The 18,979-nt window shown below is 45.0% G+C and overlaps 7 protein-coding genes across 7 annotated transcripts; 3 read left to right on the top strand and 4 right to left on the bottom strand.

Moving 5' to 3' along the window:
* Positions 1-110: 110 nt before the first annotated feature.
* Positions 111-1,836, top strand: CTRU02_211327 (uncharacterized protein; the record flags this gene model as incomplete). The annotated part of the gene is made up of 3 exons (XM_036720349.1): positions 111-385; positions 433-861; positions 909-1,836. 3 exons carry the CDS (start codon positions 111-113, stop codon positions 1,834-1,836), a joined length of 1,632 nt encoding a protein of 543 aa, XP_036588092.1.
* Positions 1,837-5,872: 4,036 nt separating this feature from the next.
* Positions 5,873-6,241, bottom strand: CTRU02_211326 (uncharacterized protein; the record flags this gene model as incomplete). Its single annotated transcript, XM_036720348.1, has 1 exon — positions 5,873-6,241. One exon carries the CDS (start codon positions 6,239-6,241, stop codon positions 5,873-5,875), a length of 369 nt encoding a protein of 122 aa, XP_036588091.1.
* Positions 6,242-7,112: 871 nt separating this feature from the next.
* Positions 7,113-7,598, top strand: CTRU02_211325 (reverse transcriptase domain protein; the record flags this gene model as incomplete). The annotated part of the gene is made up of 1 exon (XM_036720347.2): positions 7,113-7,598. One exon carries the CDS (start codon positions 7,113-7,115, stop codon positions 7,596-7,598), a length of 486 nt encoding a protein of 161 aa, XP_036588090.2.
* A 4,986-nt stretch (positions 7,599-12,584) lies between these two features.
* On the bottom strand, positions 12,585-13,282 carry CTRU02_211324 (uncharacterized protein; the record flags this gene model as incomplete). Its single annotated transcript, XM_036720345.1, has 2 exons — positions 12,585-13,000; positions 13,057-13,282. 2 exons carry the CDS (start codon positions 13,280-13,282, stop codon positions 12,585-12,587), a joined length of 642 nt encoding a protein of 213 aa, XP_036588088.1.
* Positions 13,283-14,317: 1,035 nt separating this feature from the next.
* On the top strand, positions 14,318-14,740 carry CTRU02_211323 (uncharacterized protein; the record flags this gene model as incomplete). The annotated part of the gene is made up of 1 exon (XM_036720344.1): positions 14,318-14,740. The coding sequence occupies one exon, from the start codon at positions 14,318-14,320 to the stop codon at positions 14,738-14,740; it is 423 nt and encodes a 140-aa protein (XP_036588087.1).
* Positions 14,741-15,647: 907 nt separating this feature from the next.
* On the bottom strand, positions 15,648-16,196 carry CTRU02_211322 (uncharacterized protein; the record flags this gene model as incomplete). Its single annotated transcript, XM_036720343.2, has 1 exon — positions 15,648-16,196. One exon carries the CDS (start codon positions 16,194-16,196, stop codon positions 15,648-15,650), a length of 549 nt encoding a protein of 182 aa, XP_036588086.2.
* A 712-nt stretch (positions 16,197-16,908) lies between these two features.
* Positions 16,909-17,136, bottom strand: CTRU02_211321 (uncharacterized protein; the record flags this gene model as incomplete). The annotated part of the gene is made up of 1 exon (XM_036720342.2): positions 16,909-17,136. One exon carries the CDS (start codon positions 17,134-17,136, stop codon positions 16,909-16,911), a length of 228 nt encoding a protein of 75 aa, XP_036588085.2.
* Positions 17,137-18,979: the final 1,843 nt, after the last annotated feature.

Genomic DNA, 18,979 nt, shown 5'->3' with positions numbered 1-18,979 from the left:
GCGACACCCCGCACCCAGGGCAACCACGCGTCCAGCTTTTCAACTCTTTATCTTTTCTAACAATTGCTTTTGAGCTTTTCCAAAGACAACCATTTTGAGCACGAACGACCATGACGAGTGGCTCTTTGAGCGGCGAACCTGACGCCATGGCGGGCAATGGGACAGCGCGGGCAGGGGTCTTCCTAGCCTCTCTTACTGACATCCATGTGCCGCCAGTGCTGTACGCCTCATTCGCTGGACTCTTCACGCTCTTCATGATCGTGAACAGGTTTGCGTCTCCAAAGATTGAAGATGGCGAGCCGCCTACGCTGAAACCTACAATTCCCTTCATCGGCCATCTGTTGGGCATGCTCCGGAATCCGACCCATTACATGAAGATCCTCCAGTGAGTTACATCAGACAGCATCTCGCCCAAAAGCTCATTCGCCTCAGGAAAAAGAACATGCCAATTGCCACGCTACCCATTCTGAACGGCAAGTTGTATACCGTCTGGGATCCCTTGCTGGTACAGGCCGTCTTCAAGAACAAGAATTTGTCAATGGAGCCGTTCAGTCTCGAATTCTCGCAAAGGGAATTGGGTTTCGGCAATGATTTTCTCAAGCTTCTGCAAACTACAACCATGGTGCATGATACATTTGAAGCAATGCATCAAGCTATGACGTCGACGAATGTACGACGGATGAATGCCAACGCCCTTGGATATATATCCGGGGCCTTGGATGAGATCCGCATCGACAAACCCCTTGAGGTTTCAAATTCATATCTATGGGTCCGAAATCTAATGACGTTGGCCACTACGCAGGCATTATATGGACCTGACAACCCGTTCAGAAAGGATGACAGTTTGCTTCAGGAAATTTGGTGAGTTGCCCACATGTGATATGTAGGATGGGCTAACAACTATATAGGACATTTGATGAAGGCCTAGCCTGGCTCATGTTCGGCGTTGCTACGACAGTTACAGCACGAAGGTGTTACCAGGCACGCACCAGACTTCAGGCTGTACTGAATAAGTATTACGAACATAACAAGCATCTTCACGCCGATGCTGCACAAATCACCAAGAACCGTGCCGCAGCGTTAAGGAAACATGGTATTCCCGAAAACAAAACCGGCGATATTGAGATTGTCCTGCTCCACGTTGCAGTGACCAACACAATCCCGGCACTTTTCTGGTTTATGACGCAGGTGTTTACCCATCCGGAACTGGTTTCCCTTCTTCGGGAAGAAGTGGGGCCCATAGCACAGCGAGCGAACAACAATGTCACGATAGATATCAGCGAGCTGGACGAGACGTGTCCCCTTCTCGTGAGCTGCTATCGCGAGTCCATGCGACTTTGCAATAAGGGACTATCCCATCGCCGAGTATTGGAGGATACCACTATCTCGGATGGTAATGGAAGGTCATACCTCCTGAAAAAGGGTTGCAACGTGGAGATGTCGCAGGAAGTCTGCCACAGCTTGGAGAGGGCTTGGGGACCAGACTGGGGAACGTTCATGCCGGACAGATTTGTCGAATCCAAACCCAATAAGTTGCATGATGAAGCAGAGAAGCTAAGAAAGGCTGCATTTGTGCCATTCGGAGGTGGCAAGCACCTTTGTCCTGGCCGCAACTTCGCGTTTGCAGAAACCATGGGACTCATGGTGTCTCTGGTGCTCGGTTTCAATGTCACACTGTTGGATAAAGAGATGAGGCCCACCACGGAGCCGGTCAAAATGGACCGTTGTACACTGATTAGCTCTATCGTCAGACCTGTTGGCAACGGTGAAGGTCTCGGCGTCAAGATCGAGAGACGGGAAGGGTGGGAAGAGGTGAAGTGGCACTACACCAGTTGATTGGCCTACAGGCCAAGGATTTAAGAGAAGTACTGTGTAGGCAACAACAGATAGATTTGGTAGGCGGGCTAGGCCATGACCGATGCCCCACGGATGCAGTTGTTTTTGACCATAATTAATGATAATCCCAGAACAAGTAACGTCGCAATGTTGACACTTCCTGCGTCAATTTCCAATGAAATGAAGTTAGTCTCGTGTCAAAAAGTTTCTACCAGCAATTTTTGAGGTCCAAGAACAGGTATTCGGCAGACTGCCAGCGTGGCAACAAAAGATGGTTGTTACAGGAGTCCGCGGAGAATGGGTATTGATGATGCGAAAATGCTAGAAATCAGGGTGGACTACGGCAGTCCGCAGGGCGCACTGGGTCAAAATTCAAACATTGCCTAATTAGGATGCATAAACGAGATAAGCATATACTACCCGTATAGATAGTTAAGCTTCTTATCTTTACTATGTAATTATTACAAATTTAAGCGAATTCTATATTTCGTATATATATATATATTGTTGGAATAACGATAATCACATGACCGTACGACAAGGCTGTCACAGGCAAAGGGGTGTATAGGTGGCATGACTAGCACCTGTAACACCTAAATGTCTGAGGAAGGGATCATGGTTTATTACCTGTCATGCACGACTCGTGTCTAGGTATGGACAGAGATATATCTGTTCGTACGGAAGGCAACATCTAGTTAGGAAAGGTAATCACGGAAAATAGAATCTTTGGTTCACCCTACATTTATGACAGTACGATCGTACAGAGAGCCCATTCAACATATATAGAGTTTTACGAAACCGTATAGGAGTATATTCTTAATTCTTAATAATAATATTTACTATATTTTATATAAATATGTTTTTAAGGTACCTTAAGCAGGCTAACCTAGACTACTTCTTAATAAAACTACTATGGAAGTAGAAGACGTATATATTTTGTTTAATCAATTTATCCTAAGTATAAGAACTAGACGAAATCGACCTTATAAATACTAACGACTTCGAAACTCTAACAGCTATGATTTCATTATATATACGACTTTCTAATACTATAACTAACCCGATCGAATAAGTACTTTATATACTAGATATATAGCTAGATAATAGTCTCCTTACTATTCTTATTAAAGGCTTAGAAGAGCGTATAGCTAGTATCTAGCAAACCTAGAAGAAACTAGTTCTAAACCTAACTATAGATATTATTATTTACCTATAGCTTATATCTTTCTATATTATAGATATAGATAGAATCTCTATTTAAATATATACTCGGGTTTAGTCTATTAAAAAGTTTATTAAGAAGTTATAGTTCTTATTAACTTCTAAGTTTACTTTATATATAGATATAATAAGTAAGGTCTTAGTAAAGTTTACCTCTAAGAAGTAATTCCTTAACCGAAACTAGAAGGTAATACCTATTACTTTAAAGAATCCTACGGATATATATAAGTTTCGTAAGGTAGCATACAAGGCTAAAAACCTTTTTACTTTTCTTCGTAAAGCCTTAATTACTTTTAATAGAAACGTTTATACTATTATACTTATTTCTAAAAGTTAAGTAGATCTACTTATTACTAAACTATAAGTATTAAAGAAGTTACGACTAAAATAATATATGCTTAATATAGTAATAACTAATATAATACTTTTACTTATTATTATTATATTTATAAAAGCGCTTACGTTTAAACCTTTAACTCGAATTTAAACTTAAACTAAACGAAAGCCTTCTCTTAAAGCATAAGAAGTAATAAAGTAAGAAAGAGAAAGAATAAAGTTATATAAGCATACGTACTCGTAAGTTAAGTAACAAGGCTATATAGACGTTATTTAGGAGGATATAACTTTTAAAAAGGGTAGCTAGGAAGATAAGGAAAAAAACGAAATAGTAGTATAATAAAAGGAAATAATCGTTTAGGTATACTCTATATACTTAAGTTTTATCTATTTCTAAACTACTATTACTTCTTAATAATAATATATAAAGTTTATCTATACTAATCCTATAGCTACGAAACTATTCTTTTACCTATTTAATACTTTTATTTTGTTTTAATAGTAAGTAAAGTTTTAATTAAATCCTAGCCTTAATATATTTTTAAAACGTTACTATAAGAAGTTATATACTTTAATACGTAGATATTATATACTATAGAAGTTTATAACTAGTAGAAAGGTTTATATAAGCTTTATAATACCTTTATAAACTTAAAAGACTTTATATAGAAGGAATTAATCTAAATTAAGTTCTTTACTTCTAAGTAAGTTTTAAAGTTTTTAAATCTTTACGTAATCGATTAGCTAAGCAAAGTCTTATACGGTTTAATAATCTAGATAATAAGAAAGTTTCTATAGTTAACTAGAAACAATATATAAGCGACTTTTTTATAAGCAAATATAATAGTTATTCTAAAGTTAAATAAAAAAAGTAAAGTCTTTATAGATAAGTAGTATAAAGATAAATAATAAGGCAATATAGTTAGAAAGCGATTAGTTATAAAATAAACCTAACGCTTATAATCGATAGAAATATACTTAATATTATTAGTAAATAAATAGATATAAAGGTAAATAATATATACTTTCTAAGTTATAGACTATGCTTAACAAAGTTAGTTCTACTAGCTTTTAATCTTAATATTATAAATACTTTTACTAAAGATCTAATAGTTATAAAACTAAATAGGAACGTCTTAGCCTAGCTATAAAAAGGCTTTTTTTATATAGTCTTATAATAGATATTAATAACTACTAATAGTTAAGATAGTTTCTATACTATAGTCTAAACGAAGAGTTTATAATATAATACCTCGTAATAAAAGTATAGATAGATATTAAGCTAATATAAAACAAGCCGTATATATAGAAAACCTAACGTAAAACTATATAATATAATAAGAGTATATATCGATATTAGTATATATCTTAAACCTAAACGGAAGTAGTTTATTATATATATCGAGTAACTATATAAAGTTTAGACTTAGTATAGTCTAACCTTTCTACTAGTATTAGATCTCTTTTAGTCGGTTTATAACTTCCTTAGGAAAAACTATACGATATGCTTTATATAAGACTAAGCAGCTAATAATATAGCTACGTTAGTATATATATATAAAGAAGAATTCTTAGCTAAAGTCTTATATAACGTATACTTTATTACTTATTATAAAGGCAAGGAAGTTTATAGCTTAGTAAAATACTATTTAAAGCTACTCGGGGGTTTGATAGCGTTATAGTTTATAACATTTTCGAATATCTTCTAAGCTACGTTATAAGACTATAAAGCCTTCCGTCTATAAGCATAAAAGAATATCTAAATCGGATAGCCTATAATCAAAGAAGAGCTAGAAGATACGTTATAGTAAGGCGTTAGAAAATTCTATACGGACTTCGTAGCGGAGGTTTAAGCTTTATAAGAAACGTTTAAATATTAATAGAAAGACCTAAATTTAAAATGATTTAGAAAGATATATAATTATATTAAAATAAGTCTAGCTATTTTAGAACTTTTTAGTAATAATAGATTGAAAAGGGGTAAGGTTAATACGTAGCCGGCTAGCTATAGTAAGTGTTACGACCCGACAGTTAACAGACCACTGACGACGACCCCGCAGGGGCTCAGCGGTTATAGGGACGGCCGTCAGCCGTTACGTCGTAACAACCCCCACGGAACGGAAGAACTAGGATACAGGTCACGTGACGATAAGCAGGACCGACGGACGATAAGCGGTCCTGGGACAGGACCGACGGATGAAAAAAACATCAACAACAGCGAGAACGAAATTTTTGAAAACAGCATCAAATTGATCAAACCACGCCCGCTCGCGCTCTCAGAGGTCACTTTGGGCATAATGTCATCCTCGGCATTGATTCTGCTCCCAAAGAGCCTGCTCGTGGCCGCGGGCGGGCTCTGACCACGAAAAATTCGAGAGCAAGCCACAAAGTATGACACGTCAATAGACAACACCATCGACACCACCGCGGTTGAGTCACGGGCTATCACGTGAGCACAACGACCAAGCCCAAACAAACATCAACACCACAGCCACCGATAGGTTATGGGTCGCCTATCACCCCCGACAAAGTTTGCAACGTCCCGCGACAACAACGACGACAAGCCCGACAGAACGGTATCACCTCCTGCATAGAGAAAGCACCAGACACCAGGCATGCTACGATCGATGCCACAAAATACTACAGTTTGCAGACAGATTGGTCCCCTGTCGCCCCCTCCGCGAAGAAGGATTGTCGCCCCTTCAACGTATGACAATGTCTGCGGAATCTGTGTACGAGCTCTCATACTTAGTAATCGGACGAATCGAAGCGGTTGGAGCATTGTGTTTTGCGGATTGAGTCCGACTCCAGGCGGTGGATGGAGGTGGTGGTCGAAAGATGGAAACATAGAGCCACATAGGAACCCAGCATGAGGCAACAAAAAGATTTACAGATTCAACTGAGATATAGCACATGCGAGTCTGAGAGGATGCGGACAAGATAAAGAGACGAAGCTGAGGGCTGGGGGGAGACTATAGGTATACAGAACCAGACATGGTGCCTAGCACCAACAGAACCGAAGTAGGAGGACGCGAAAGAAGGATTCTAGAAGGCAACACCAAGCGAGAGAGCAGGCAGGAGGACAACAATCTTCAACAGAGGGCATAAACACACAAGAATAGATAGCATAGTGGGAGCTTGGGGACAGCTGGTCCTGATCCAACAACAGGGCGAAGTGGGGCGTCGCGGTTTATCGTCGATGCTTCGGCTGTCTGCCAAACCCCGCTTTCCGGGCATAGCTGCTAGCATAAGAGCGGCTTCATAACCGTGTAGGAATCAATCAATCAATCAATCAATCAATCGACAGGACCGACGGTGCCAAGGGCGGTCCATGGCGATGGACCGACGTCCTGGGTGTCGGTCCCCCAGGATCAGGAAGTGTTCAGCATGGAACCAGACTTGTATATAGTTGGGACTCGAGTCCTCTCGAGTCCTACCTTTCCTAGTTCTTTAGCAATCAACTTCGTGATTACCCTAACCGGTACTTTCAGCTATACCTAAGTGACGACTACTCTACGACTCTTGTTGAGGCCTTGACTGATCACCAAGACCTTTGAAGATCTACGATCTATTCGACTAGGACCACGGAACGACTATTACTACTCTCAATCCCTGGCTTACTATTAACACAAACCCACTGTCAGTTAGCTGGCCGTAACACTTTGATTACTCCTGTTCAGTAAGTTACCTTTTGAGAACTACTAAACAGTATAGACAAGATGTCTTCTCGCGCTTCTGCCAAATCACCCACTCCAGGATCCTCATCCTCTTCGCGCAACCAGCCTCAGAGCCTCGCGCAGGAGCCCGCCAACACTGAGGACTTCGACATGCCGGACCTCAAGTACGACTCCGATGGAGATAGCTCTTTCACCAAGGAAAGCTACGATAAGCTCCGACGCATAATCCAGAAACAAGAAGCCGAGACAAAAGACATGCAGAAAATCGTCAACGAAAACCGACAAGCAATAGAAAACCTCAACGAGCAACTCCAGCACGCTGGACAGGCCTACAAGAAGCTGGAAGAAGACATCAAGGGGGACGCCAACCTCCGGAAGATCCAGGAACTCCAGGGGGAAATCACCACCCTCCGGGCCGCCGCCAACATCGTCACCACGCCCGTCCACGGAAGACGACAAAAGCTCAAGCTCAGTACGCCTATCACCTACGACGGAACCCCCGGGACCCTTAAAGGATTCCTGATTTAGGTCAAAAACTACTAGAACTTTCACTACGGAGATTTTACTAACGAGACCGAAAAAGTAGTATACGCAGCCACCTACCTCCGAGGAAAGGCCCTCAAGTGGTTTAAACCAATCCAGGAAGAGTACCTAAAATACAAAACCCTCGACGAGTACACTACCGAGACCTGCGACATCTACGCCAATTTTAAAGGATTCGAGGACGCGCTCAGGTCACTCTTCCAAGACCCCGACGAAAAGCGACAAGCCGAACGAGATCTAGCATAACTTAAGCAGACTAAGTCCGCCAAAGACTACTCCGCCAATTTCCAACAACTTAGCGTTCAACTCGACCTCACCGAGGAAACCAAGATCTTTATGTTCTATCAAGGACTAAAAGACAAAGTCAAGGACGAGATCATCAAGATTGATCGACCTGACGACTTTCTCCAGTACGCCGAACTCGCTATCAAAATCGACAACCGGCTTTTCGAACGACGAAGGGAAAGAGGCGAAAAACGACAAAACCCCAACTCAGGACGCAAGTACTAGTGGCAGCCTCAGCACCAGTTCAACAACCAGCGAAACGACAATAGACCCCGCAACAACTAGAACAACCCCCGACAAAGTACTGCCTATAGTCACCATAGTAGACCAATAGACCTTAGTGCTACACAGAGAAACGACAAAAAGAACGACAGTTAGAAGAAAGATAGACAGTGCTATAACTGCCAGAAGATTAGACACCTAGCATACGAATGCAGGTCACCCAAGAAGGAACGCTTCCAACCGGTACCAGAGAAACGACAAGCAAGTATCGCCACGAAGACGATCCCTCATAAACAACTCAACTGGACCACCTGCTTCGATGACAACTGCCATATCCACTCTAGCAGTAAGGAACACGCAGGATAGTACCCCCAGAAACCTCAAGAACGATCTGGTTACGACACCACCAACGCACCTAAACGGACCCTCGCTGTAGGATATAGAAGCAACAGCAAAATCGAGCGCAAGACAATCGAACAGCTCGACAGTATAAACGACAACGAGGAATTAGAACAAGACAATCAGCGAAGGCTGAACCTCCTCTACGCAGGACGACAAGCCAACCTGCAGCGGATTCAACAGGACTTACAAAACCCTATGTGGCAACGACAACTCGGTGCGCTGGACGCACACATCGAACGACGACAACATGCACAAGGAGATCCCGCACGGATCCGCCAGATCAACCAAGAACTAGAAGAACAGGTCGAATCAGAAACGACCAAGAACACCCCCAACGACTCGGAAACACCTCGCGATGTTGCCCGTCAACATGCCCAACTGGAAGTCGCCTTTGAAGTCGCTTCAGTCGACGACACCAGCTCTAGAGAGGACTCTGACGAAGAAATACAGTGGTATCACTGCTACCGAGACCAGTGCCGAGTCTACTATATCAAGAAAGACGAAGCATAGAAGAAATAGCAAGAAAACGACGAACAAGGAACGGACGAGCAGTCAAAAAACTAGACTCGCCTACCGAAGACAAGGGACAACGACAGGCAGTCCAGACAAGGTCCCTATGTAGCGCAACGACGCCCACGACACAACGACACAAGCATGTACAAGTCCAAATACAGCTCAACGGAAGAACAGCTACCGCCATGATCGACAGCGGAGCCCAAGGAAACTTCATATCACCAAGAACGGTAAATGAAAGAAAGATAACCTGGAAAAGAAAAGCAGCCGAAGACTGCTACGAACTCAGCACCGTTAAAGGAGAACAAGTCCAGTACGGCGGAGGACGCATTGTTATGGAGACAGCGCAACTCCCAATACAGATCCATGGCCAGAATGAGCGACTCAACTTCGATATTACGGAGATAGGAGACAAGTACGATGTCATCCTTGGAAGACCATGGTTATACGACAGTAACCCACGGATAGATTAGAGAACAGGCCAACTCCATTAGGACCAGGATTCAGTCACTGAGAAGCAACCACGGAACGGTGCCTCAAACGAACCTCTCAAGACTCCTGAAGCGAAGAGATTTCTAGCATACCTACGGATCAAGGATGCAAACGCCAGGACGTTATCAGCAACAGACATCGGCAAGGAAGACCGACTTCTGTCTATCCTAGAAGAATACCGGTAATACTAGAAGCTATTCGCCGAAGAACTCGAGACCGGACTCCCGGAACATAGCAACTACGACCACGAGATACCCCTTAAGGAAGGGAAGGAGCCAAAGCTAGAAGCAATCTACGGACTCAACCAGAAAGAAATGGAAGCACTCGACGCTTACCTCGAAGAAAATCTACAGAAGGGATACATCAGACCCTCCACATCACCAGCAGGATACCCAATCCTGTTCGTACCAAAAAAGAACGGCAAACTACGACTCTGCGTCGACTACCGGAAACTCAACGACATTACGATCAAGAACTGCTACCTACTACCGCTCATCTCCAAACTACGAGATCTACTGCACGGAGCCCAGTGGTTTACAGCACTCGACCTAAAAGGAGCCTATAACCTGATCCGGATGAAATCAGGTGAAGAATGGAAGACAGCGTTTCGAACACGCCGAGGACATTACGAGTACCTTGTAATGCCCTTCGGACTCACCAACGCACCCGCGACATTCCAGACGATAATCAACCACGTCTTACGAGAATTTCTAGATGTGTTCGTCGTAGTTTACCTCGACGACATCCTAATCTTCTCCAAGACTCTGAAAGACCACAAAAAACATGTACACTAAGTACTACGGAAACTGCAAGACGCCAAACTCCTAGTGGAACCCGAGAAGAGCAAGTTTCACGCCAAAGAAGTCGAATTCCTAGGTTTTACGATAGCCCCAGGAATCCTCAAAATGTCCAAAGACAAAATCGCAGCAGTACGAGACTAGCCTACACCACAGAACGTTAAGGACGTACAATCCTTCATTGGATTTGTGAACTACTACCGACGATTTCTAGAAGGATACTCAGACAGAAACGACCCCCTCACGAGACTTTCGAGGAAAGACATCCCCTGGCAATGGGAAGAAGAACAGAAAAAAGCCTTCGACGAGATCAAACAACAAGTCACATCGGAACCAATACTCGTCATACCAAACCCCGAGAAACCATTCGAAGTCGAGACCGACTCCTCAGACTATGCCATAGGAGGACAACTAGGTCAACGAGACGAAGAAGGACAGCTACGACCTTGTGCCTTCTTCTCACGCAAACTACACGGCCCAGAACTCAATTACCAGATACACGACAAGGAACTCATGGCAATTATCGAAGCATTCAAAGAATGGAGACCGCAACTCTCAGGAACCAAGTACGAGGTCAAAGTATACACCGACCACAAGAATCTCGCACACTTCACCACATCGAAAGATCTCAACAAACGACAAATTCGATGGTCCGAATTCTTGTCAGAATTCAATTTCAGAATCATCTACCGAAAGGGCAAGGAGAACGGCAGGGCCGACGCCCTCAGCCGACGACCGGACCACGAGGTCCAGGTACCTAAGGAAACCCGAGTTATCCTCAAAACAGACAAAAACGGAGACCTTGTGCCAGCAGCCAGACTCTTAATGATGGCCAGAAGAGACAGTACCAGCACGCCTGGAAGGATGTCTCCTGAAGCCATTAGGGAGATACACTCCGCACCCGCACATGGTCACCAAGGCGTAACCAAAACGTAGAAACGCATCCGTCAACACTACGACAAAACGGCTACACGACAAGAAGTATCTTTAGCGATTAAGGACTATGAGGTTTGCGCAAAAAGCAAACCCAGCCGACATCAACCTTATGGAAAGATACAGCCGCTCCCAGTGCCGCAAACCGCATAGGAATCCATCTCGCTGGACTTCGTCACTAAGTTACCTAAGTCCCGAGAACCGATAACCAACGTCCACTACGACAGTATCCTCGTCATCGTCGACAGACTCACAAAGTACTCATACTTCATTCCGTACATGGAGTCAAGCACTGCAGAAGACCTCGCCTATAAGTTTCTGCAGGTGATCGTAAGCCAACACGGAATGCCGAAGGAAATCGTATCCGACAGAGACAAGCTGTTCACTTCCAAGTTTTGGAGATCCCTGATCTCGCAGCTAGGATCTGACCACAAGATGTCCACCGCTTTCCATCCGCAAACCGATGGCCAGACAGAACGAATCAATCAGATCATGGAAACCTACCTACGCTGCTACGTCAACTATCAGCAAAACAACTAGGTCTAACTGCTACCTATGGCCTAGTTTGCTTACAATAGCGCAGTAGGAGAAAGTATAAAAGAATCACTATTCTACTTGAACTACGGATTCAACCCGACAGCCTATGGACAACCCCGACAAGGCCCAACAGCTCTGAAAGCTGTGGCAGATATCAACAAACTCAAGGAAATCCAACGAGATCTTCCCAGAGACCTTGAATTTGTGCGCGAACGCATGCGCAAATACGCTGACAAGACAAGAGTTGAGGGACCAACTCTGAAGGAGGGGGATAGCGCATACCTTCTCCGCCGGAACATCAAAACAAAACGACCAAGCGATAAGTTGGACTTCAAGAAACTTGGACCCTTCGAAATCACGAAGAAGGTATCTAACGTCAACTTCAAACTCGCACTACTAGACACTATGAAGTGTCATCCAGTTTTTCATATTTCACTTCTCGAGCCAGCACCAAAAGGATCACGAACTATGGACCACATCGAAGTCGACTCGGAACAGGACTACGAGGTCGAAAGGATCCTCGATCACATCGATCAGCACGATGACACAGAAATACAATACCTAATCAAGTGGAAAAACTACGGACACGAAGAAAACACATGGGAACCTGCATCAAACTTGGAGCACGCACAAGAGGAACTTTAAGAATACTGGACGCAATGGGAAACACGACAGCACGCCAAAGTCATGCAAAGACCAACACACAACCCTCGCGTCAGAAACCCTCAACCCAAGTTTCGACCAACCAAGAAACCCCAGGGCAACAAAACGTTTCTTCGCCTAGGAACACCTAGCCCTGAGTAGCCGAGGAACCTCCAACACTCCCCGCACCCGCGCCATCCACCAGAGGACCTAAACCCACAAACTCGTCACCAAAACCAAAAAGGGACCAAGGAGGATCATTCCCGAGACCCACTGCCTGGAGGTCACTAACGACGAACCTCTCGTAAGCATCCAAGGCAGGTAGGACTTCGTCGTCCGCCAGGACGCCATCCTCCCTGTCAACCTCCTGCATACCACGCTTAAAAACTTCGGTCTGCCGCTCCCGAACCATCTTACGGACCGTCCGAATCCGTTTCAGACGACCCGCAGCATCCGCCATTTGAACTTGCAAACGAGCAAACTCTTGATAAAGCGCGAATAGCTCCTCACCCGCTTTCTCTTCTTTCTCATCCCACTCCTTTTGCTGAGAGTTCAACTTCTGAACTAGAAGCAAACATTAGCAACCCCCAGAACAGCGAAAACACAAAAACACGACTTACGAGTAGACGCCACGAGGACGCCGTCACAAGGTTTCTTCGCCTCGATGCAAGTCCTACAGCGTGTAGACTTCTCGCCAAAACGACACGGGACCTTTGCACGGAAACAACGAGTGTAAGGCATGTCGCTAGCAATCGATCGGGACTCCACGTATTCAATAAGCGCAGCTCTCTCACGATCTTTTATCACAGTCAAGTGCGACTTTGTCTTTCGAACGCGACCTGACATAGTGTCAGCATCATGAAAAACAAAGGAAGCAAATTTGTGGATCCCCAACCTGGGACCAACGACCTACTTATACTCAGGTCTCGAGGACAAGACCTTTAAGAGGGGAGCTGATGTTACGACCCGACAGTTAACAGACCACTGACGACGACCCCGCAGGGGCTCAGCGGTTATAGGGACGGCCGTCAGCCGTTACGTCGTAACAACCCCCACGGAACGGAAGAACTAGGATACAGGTCACGTGACGATAAGCAGGACCGACGGACGATAAGCGGTCCTGGGACAGGACCGACGGTGCCAAGGGCGGTCCATGGCGATGGACCGACGTCCTGGGTGTCGGTCCCCCAGGATCAGGAAGTGTTCAGCATGGAACCAGACTTGTATATAGTTGGGACTCGAGTCCTCTCGAGTCCTACCTTTCCTAGTTCTTTAGCAATCAACTTCGTGATTACCCTAACCGGTACTTTCAGCTATACCTAAGTGACGACTACTCTACGACTCTTGTTGAGGCCTTGACTGATCACCAAGACCTTTGAAGATCTACGATCTATTCGACCAGGACCACGGAACGACTGTTACTACTCTCAATCCCTGGCTTACTGTTAACACAAACCCACTGTCAGTTAGCTGGCCGTAACAGTTGTCTATATCTATAGGTATTTCTAGGTTTGGGTATTAGTTTAACTAAAGGTCAAAAGTTTATTCGCAGACCCACCTTACCCCTCCTTTTCTAAACCACTTCCTCTTCAATAGTGCGTAACTTGATAACTTTTCTTCAGGAGCAGTCGCCTATGTTCTTCCCTAGAGCTTACGTACTAAGGCACATAAGGTTCTGTTCATGAGTCGCGATAACTTTCTTAGCTCTTAGTCTATTTTTCCTAGGTGTCTGAACCATTATAAAACAAGAAACTGTTTCCAGCTTACGACGAGCTGTGCTACATCATTTTTCATCTAAGATTCTGTATACAATACATACCAACTTGGCCGTATGTTTTATTCTGCAATCACTACAAGACGGACCGCTAATTGTGCTAGAACATGATTGTACTCAAAAGCCTCTTAGTGCTAGCGCCCTTCGTATGCCTCGGACGGGCTGATACAGGAGCCAATGAATGCACTCTTGCTACGTTCAATGGTCTAAAAGGCCTAGGGCCTCCTAAGGGCCTAAAAAAGTATCCTCTGCCAAAAATCGCGGGCCCGGCGCGCATCGATATAACAAAGGGTATCTCAGTTCAGATGACTCAATCCGACCCCAAGTACCAAGGCTGTACCTGGAAGTTTTTCAACTCTGGCTATATTCAACAGCAAGTGTGGTATTCAGTGTCAAACAATAACTGGGATTCTATTTGGGTGTATGCAGACTCAGACTCCAGGTCTAAAGATGCGGGTCCTGGTTGCGAAATGCACGATAACTACTGTGATAGTGACAACGAAGGAATTTACGTTGGAAACGCCCTATAGCTTAATAAAACCTAGTTAACTGTTATGACCCAAACATAATGGTTGAAAAACGTAGCCTGGCACTGATAACAGAAAATGGCACACACTCGCCACTGACTTCACCACCCCTACCCCTTGTTTCCTCCCTCTTTCCTATCCCCATGACCATTCACTTATCTTCACAGTTACTCTACAAAATGCGCCCAGCTCGTTATGATACGCCAAAGAAATCTAAGTTTTAAGGGACTTGCGAGATGCTCGCAAAAATCAACTCAAGTTTCCCAAAGTAACACATCTTCAATCAAGTTAGGGTTAGTCGCCGCAGGGGCTATACAATGTGAAGGGATAATAGCTGCCGCCTCTATAATATACCTTATAGTAATGAAACCCATAATCGGAAGTACCTGCTTAGTAATAAGGATATCTACAGAATAGAATAGCTACTATGGGATAAAGGCCGGGATGCCTACACTCTTTTATGGGCTAGTTTCCCTGCTGCTGCTAGCCTAGATGGGTAGTATTACTGTCGAACAGTTTAGAGAGCGAAGGGGAATATTGACTGTCGCAAGCATATTGCTTGCCACAAGAGCTAGGCTTATCCTACAACAGCCCAAGTGTTACGGTCAGCTAGTGACAGTAGGGTTTCTGCTAACAGAAGTTGAGGCTACGATACTAACAATAGGTCTTGCGTCGTATACAGGTATGTCGTACTGGTAGATCGAGGGTTAGGGTAAGGTGATCAGTCTTACACTAGGTAACGAGGTATAGTAATATCACAAACTGTGAGCTAAGCTGAAAGTCATCGAGGATGAATTACAAGTTGATTGCTGAAGAACTATCTAGAGGGCTTGAGCAGGTGCTCAAGTCCTGGTCTATATACAAGTCCCGTTTCCCAAGGCCGACGTCCGCGTCGTCGCTTGCCGATATCTCAATTGTCGGCAGCCGACATGCCAAGAGTCGTATCTCTTATTCCTTTCTTATCATCACGTGACTTGAACATAGTTCTTCCTTTTCCGGCGGGGCGACCCTTGTCCCTTCCGTCGCCTGCATATATCTGGAAAAAAAACATCAACAACAGCGAGAACGAAATTTTTGAAAATCGGAGCAAAAACGGCCCCAAATACGCGTGCTCGCGGCCACAGAGCCCCCTTCGATGCAATGCCATCCTCGGCCTTGATTCTACGTCCCAAAGGGGCCCAAGATGGCCGCAGAGCACGCCCCGACTACAATGAAAAACTTGAGAGCAAGCCGCAAAATACGACATATCAATAGACAACACTGTTACCACCACCACAGGCGAGCCACAAGCCGCTACACGAAGCACTAAGACTGCGCCCAAACAATCAACTTCAACACAACAGCCGCCGACAGGTTTTGGGTCACCTGTCACCCCCGACAAAGTTTGCAACGTCCCATAACGACGAAGATGAGTCCGACAGAACAGTATCACCTTCCGCACGGAGAAAGCACCAGGCATTAGGCATGCTACGATCGATGCCACACAATACTACAGACCACAGACAGACTGGTCCCCTGTCGCCCCTTTTGCGAAGAAGGATTGGTGTCCCTTCAACGCGCGACAATGTCTGCGGAATCTATGCAGGAGCTCTCAAACCCAGTAATCGAACATGTCGGAGTCAGTGGAGCATTGTGCTTCGTGGAAGACCCTTGGGCCAATGTGGTGGAGGGCAATAGTGGTCAACAGGCAAGAAACAAGAGGCCACATAGGAACCCGGCAGGAGGCAACAAAGAATTTACAGATGCAACTAAGAAAACGGCACATACAAGTCCGGGAGGATACGGACAAAACAAAGAGACAAAGCTGAGCGCTGGGGGGAGACTGTAGGTACAAAGAACCAGATACGGTGCTACCAGCACCAACTGAACCGAAGCAGGAGGACGCAAAACAAGCATTCTAGAGAGCAACACAAAAGCGAGAAAGCAGACAGGAGAGCAACACACTTCTTCAACAGAGGGCACAAACACACAGAATAGAGAACATAGTGGGGAGCTTGGGGATAGCTGGCCCTGATGCAACATCAGGGCGAAGTGGGGCGTCGCTGTTCATTGTCGACGCTTCGGCTACCTGCCAAACCCCGCTTTCCGGGCATAGCTGCTGGCATAAGAGCGGCTTCATAACCGAGTAGGAATAAATCAATCAATCAATCAAGCCTGCATATATCTTGTCTCTAGCCGCTGTCGGAAAACATCAACAACAGCGAGAACGAAATTTTTGAAAACAGCATCAAATTGATCAAACCACGCCCGCTCGCGCTCTCAGAGGTCACTTTGGGCATAATGTCATCCTCGGCATTGATTCTGCTCCCAAAGAGCCTGCTCGTGGCCGCGGGCAGGCTCTGACCACGAAAAATTCGAGAGCAAGCCACAAAGTATGACACGTCAATAGACAACACCATCGACACCACCGCGGTTGAGTCACGGGCTATCACGTGAGCACAACGACCAAGCCCAAACAAACATCAACACCACAGCCACCGATAGGTTATTGGTCGCCTATCACCCCCGACAAAGTTTGCAACGTCCCGCGACAACAACGACGACAAGCCCGACAGAACGGTATCACCTCCTGCATAGAGAAAGCACCAGACACCAGGCATGCTACGATCGATGCCACAAAATACTACAGTTTGCAGACAGATTGGTCCCCTGTCGCCCCCTCCGCGAAGAAGGATTGTCGCCCCTTCAACGTATGACAATGTCTGCGGAATCTATGTACGAGCTCTCATACTTAGTAATCGGACGAATCGAAGCGGTTGGAGCATTGTGTTTTGCGGATTGAGTCCGACTCCAGGCGGTGGATGGAGGTGGTGGTCGAAAGATGGAAACATAGAGCCACATAGGAACCCAGCATGAGGCAACAAAAAGATTTACAGATTCAACTGAGATATAGCACATGCGAGTCTGAGAGGATGCGGACAAGATAAAGAGACGAAGCTGAGGGCTGGGGGGAGACTATAGGTATACAGAACCAGACATGGTGCCTAGCACCAACAGAACCGAAGTAGGAGGACGCGAAAGAAGGATTCTAGAAGGCAACACCAAGCGAGAGAGCAGGCAGGAGGACAACAATCTTCAACAGAGGGCATAAACACACAAGAATAGATAGCATAGTGGGAGCTTGGGGACAGCTGGTCCTGATCCAACAACAGGGCGAAGTGGGGCGTCGCGGTTTATCGTCGATGCTTCGGCTGTCTGCCAAACCCCGCTTTCCGGGCATAGCTGCTAGCATAAGAGCGGCTTCATAACCGTGTAGGAATCAATCAATCAATCAATCAATCTAGCCGCTGTCCTCGAGTGGGGCTAGTTTCTCTGTTAGGCATACTTAACGGGTCGTAACACCAAGACCATGTCCAGAAAGCGAGAGAGCTGCTTGCACAATATCCTACAACAGATCATAGAGGCGAGTCCAATTTTCTAATCAATGTCACTTTAGACTTGGCCTAGAGGGAAGAAATCGTCCTATCCGAGAACCCGGCGAGAGATATTCTTCTAGTTATATCCAAAAGGAAAACGCTCCGCAAGACAAACACCGAACAAACACCGAAAAATATTATATACTGAGGGGGCTGTCAGGTATGGGATCAAAAGCCCTCTCATCTTATATGATGCTGGTAATAGGAATAGCAAGTGTCCGATGAGTGAGAAAGAAAGTCAACTACAGAGTAAGTACTAACCTTTGAAAGGCCTTCCAATAGAAGAATTGACGGTGTGTGGTTTTATTGTCTTTTTATGTCAACTCTGGATTTGTTGAATGGCAGAAAACCTGGAAATCATTAAATATATCCAGTATTGTGTTTGTTATGATTCTCATTTTGATAGCCGGCTCCCTAATTTCAAGCTTTCTTTTACCTCATGACCTCCTAGTATTGCTGGTACTGTCTCCTTGTTTCTCATACTTCAGCACTTATCCTTTGTATCCATGATCTAAGAGCTGTGAGACGATGTGACAGCTTGCAGTCACATTTATCTACTAGGAAAATCCACTAGTTAAAAACGCAATGTCACGTAGGCGTCAAATCAATTCAGATTGTTCATTATTGCCTCTTATTTACAACTTATAATTGGATGAACGCATCGGCGGCGTAGAGAGCGGAAGAGAAACGGAGACTTTCTAAACCCAACTTACCACAGAATAAAGGAGACTCATCACAAGCTCCAAAATTTCGACTTTGATGAACTTTGAAGTAATACCGGTGGGCTTGCGGGATTGATCTCGGCATGATCACAGATCCACATTGC

This window comes from Colletotrichum truncatum, assembly GCF_014235925.2.
Source record: "Colletotrichum truncatum strain CMES1059 chromosome Unknown Contig_0007, whole genome shotgun sequence".
In the NCBI taxonomy this organism is placed as follows: domain Eukaryota; kingdom Fungi; phylum Ascomycota; class Sordariomycetes; order Glomerellales; family Glomerellaceae; genus Colletotrichum; species Colletotrichum truncatum.
The sequence above is the reverse complement of the archived record's forward strand: the minus strand, read 5'-3'. Positions and strand labels throughout refer to the sequence as shown.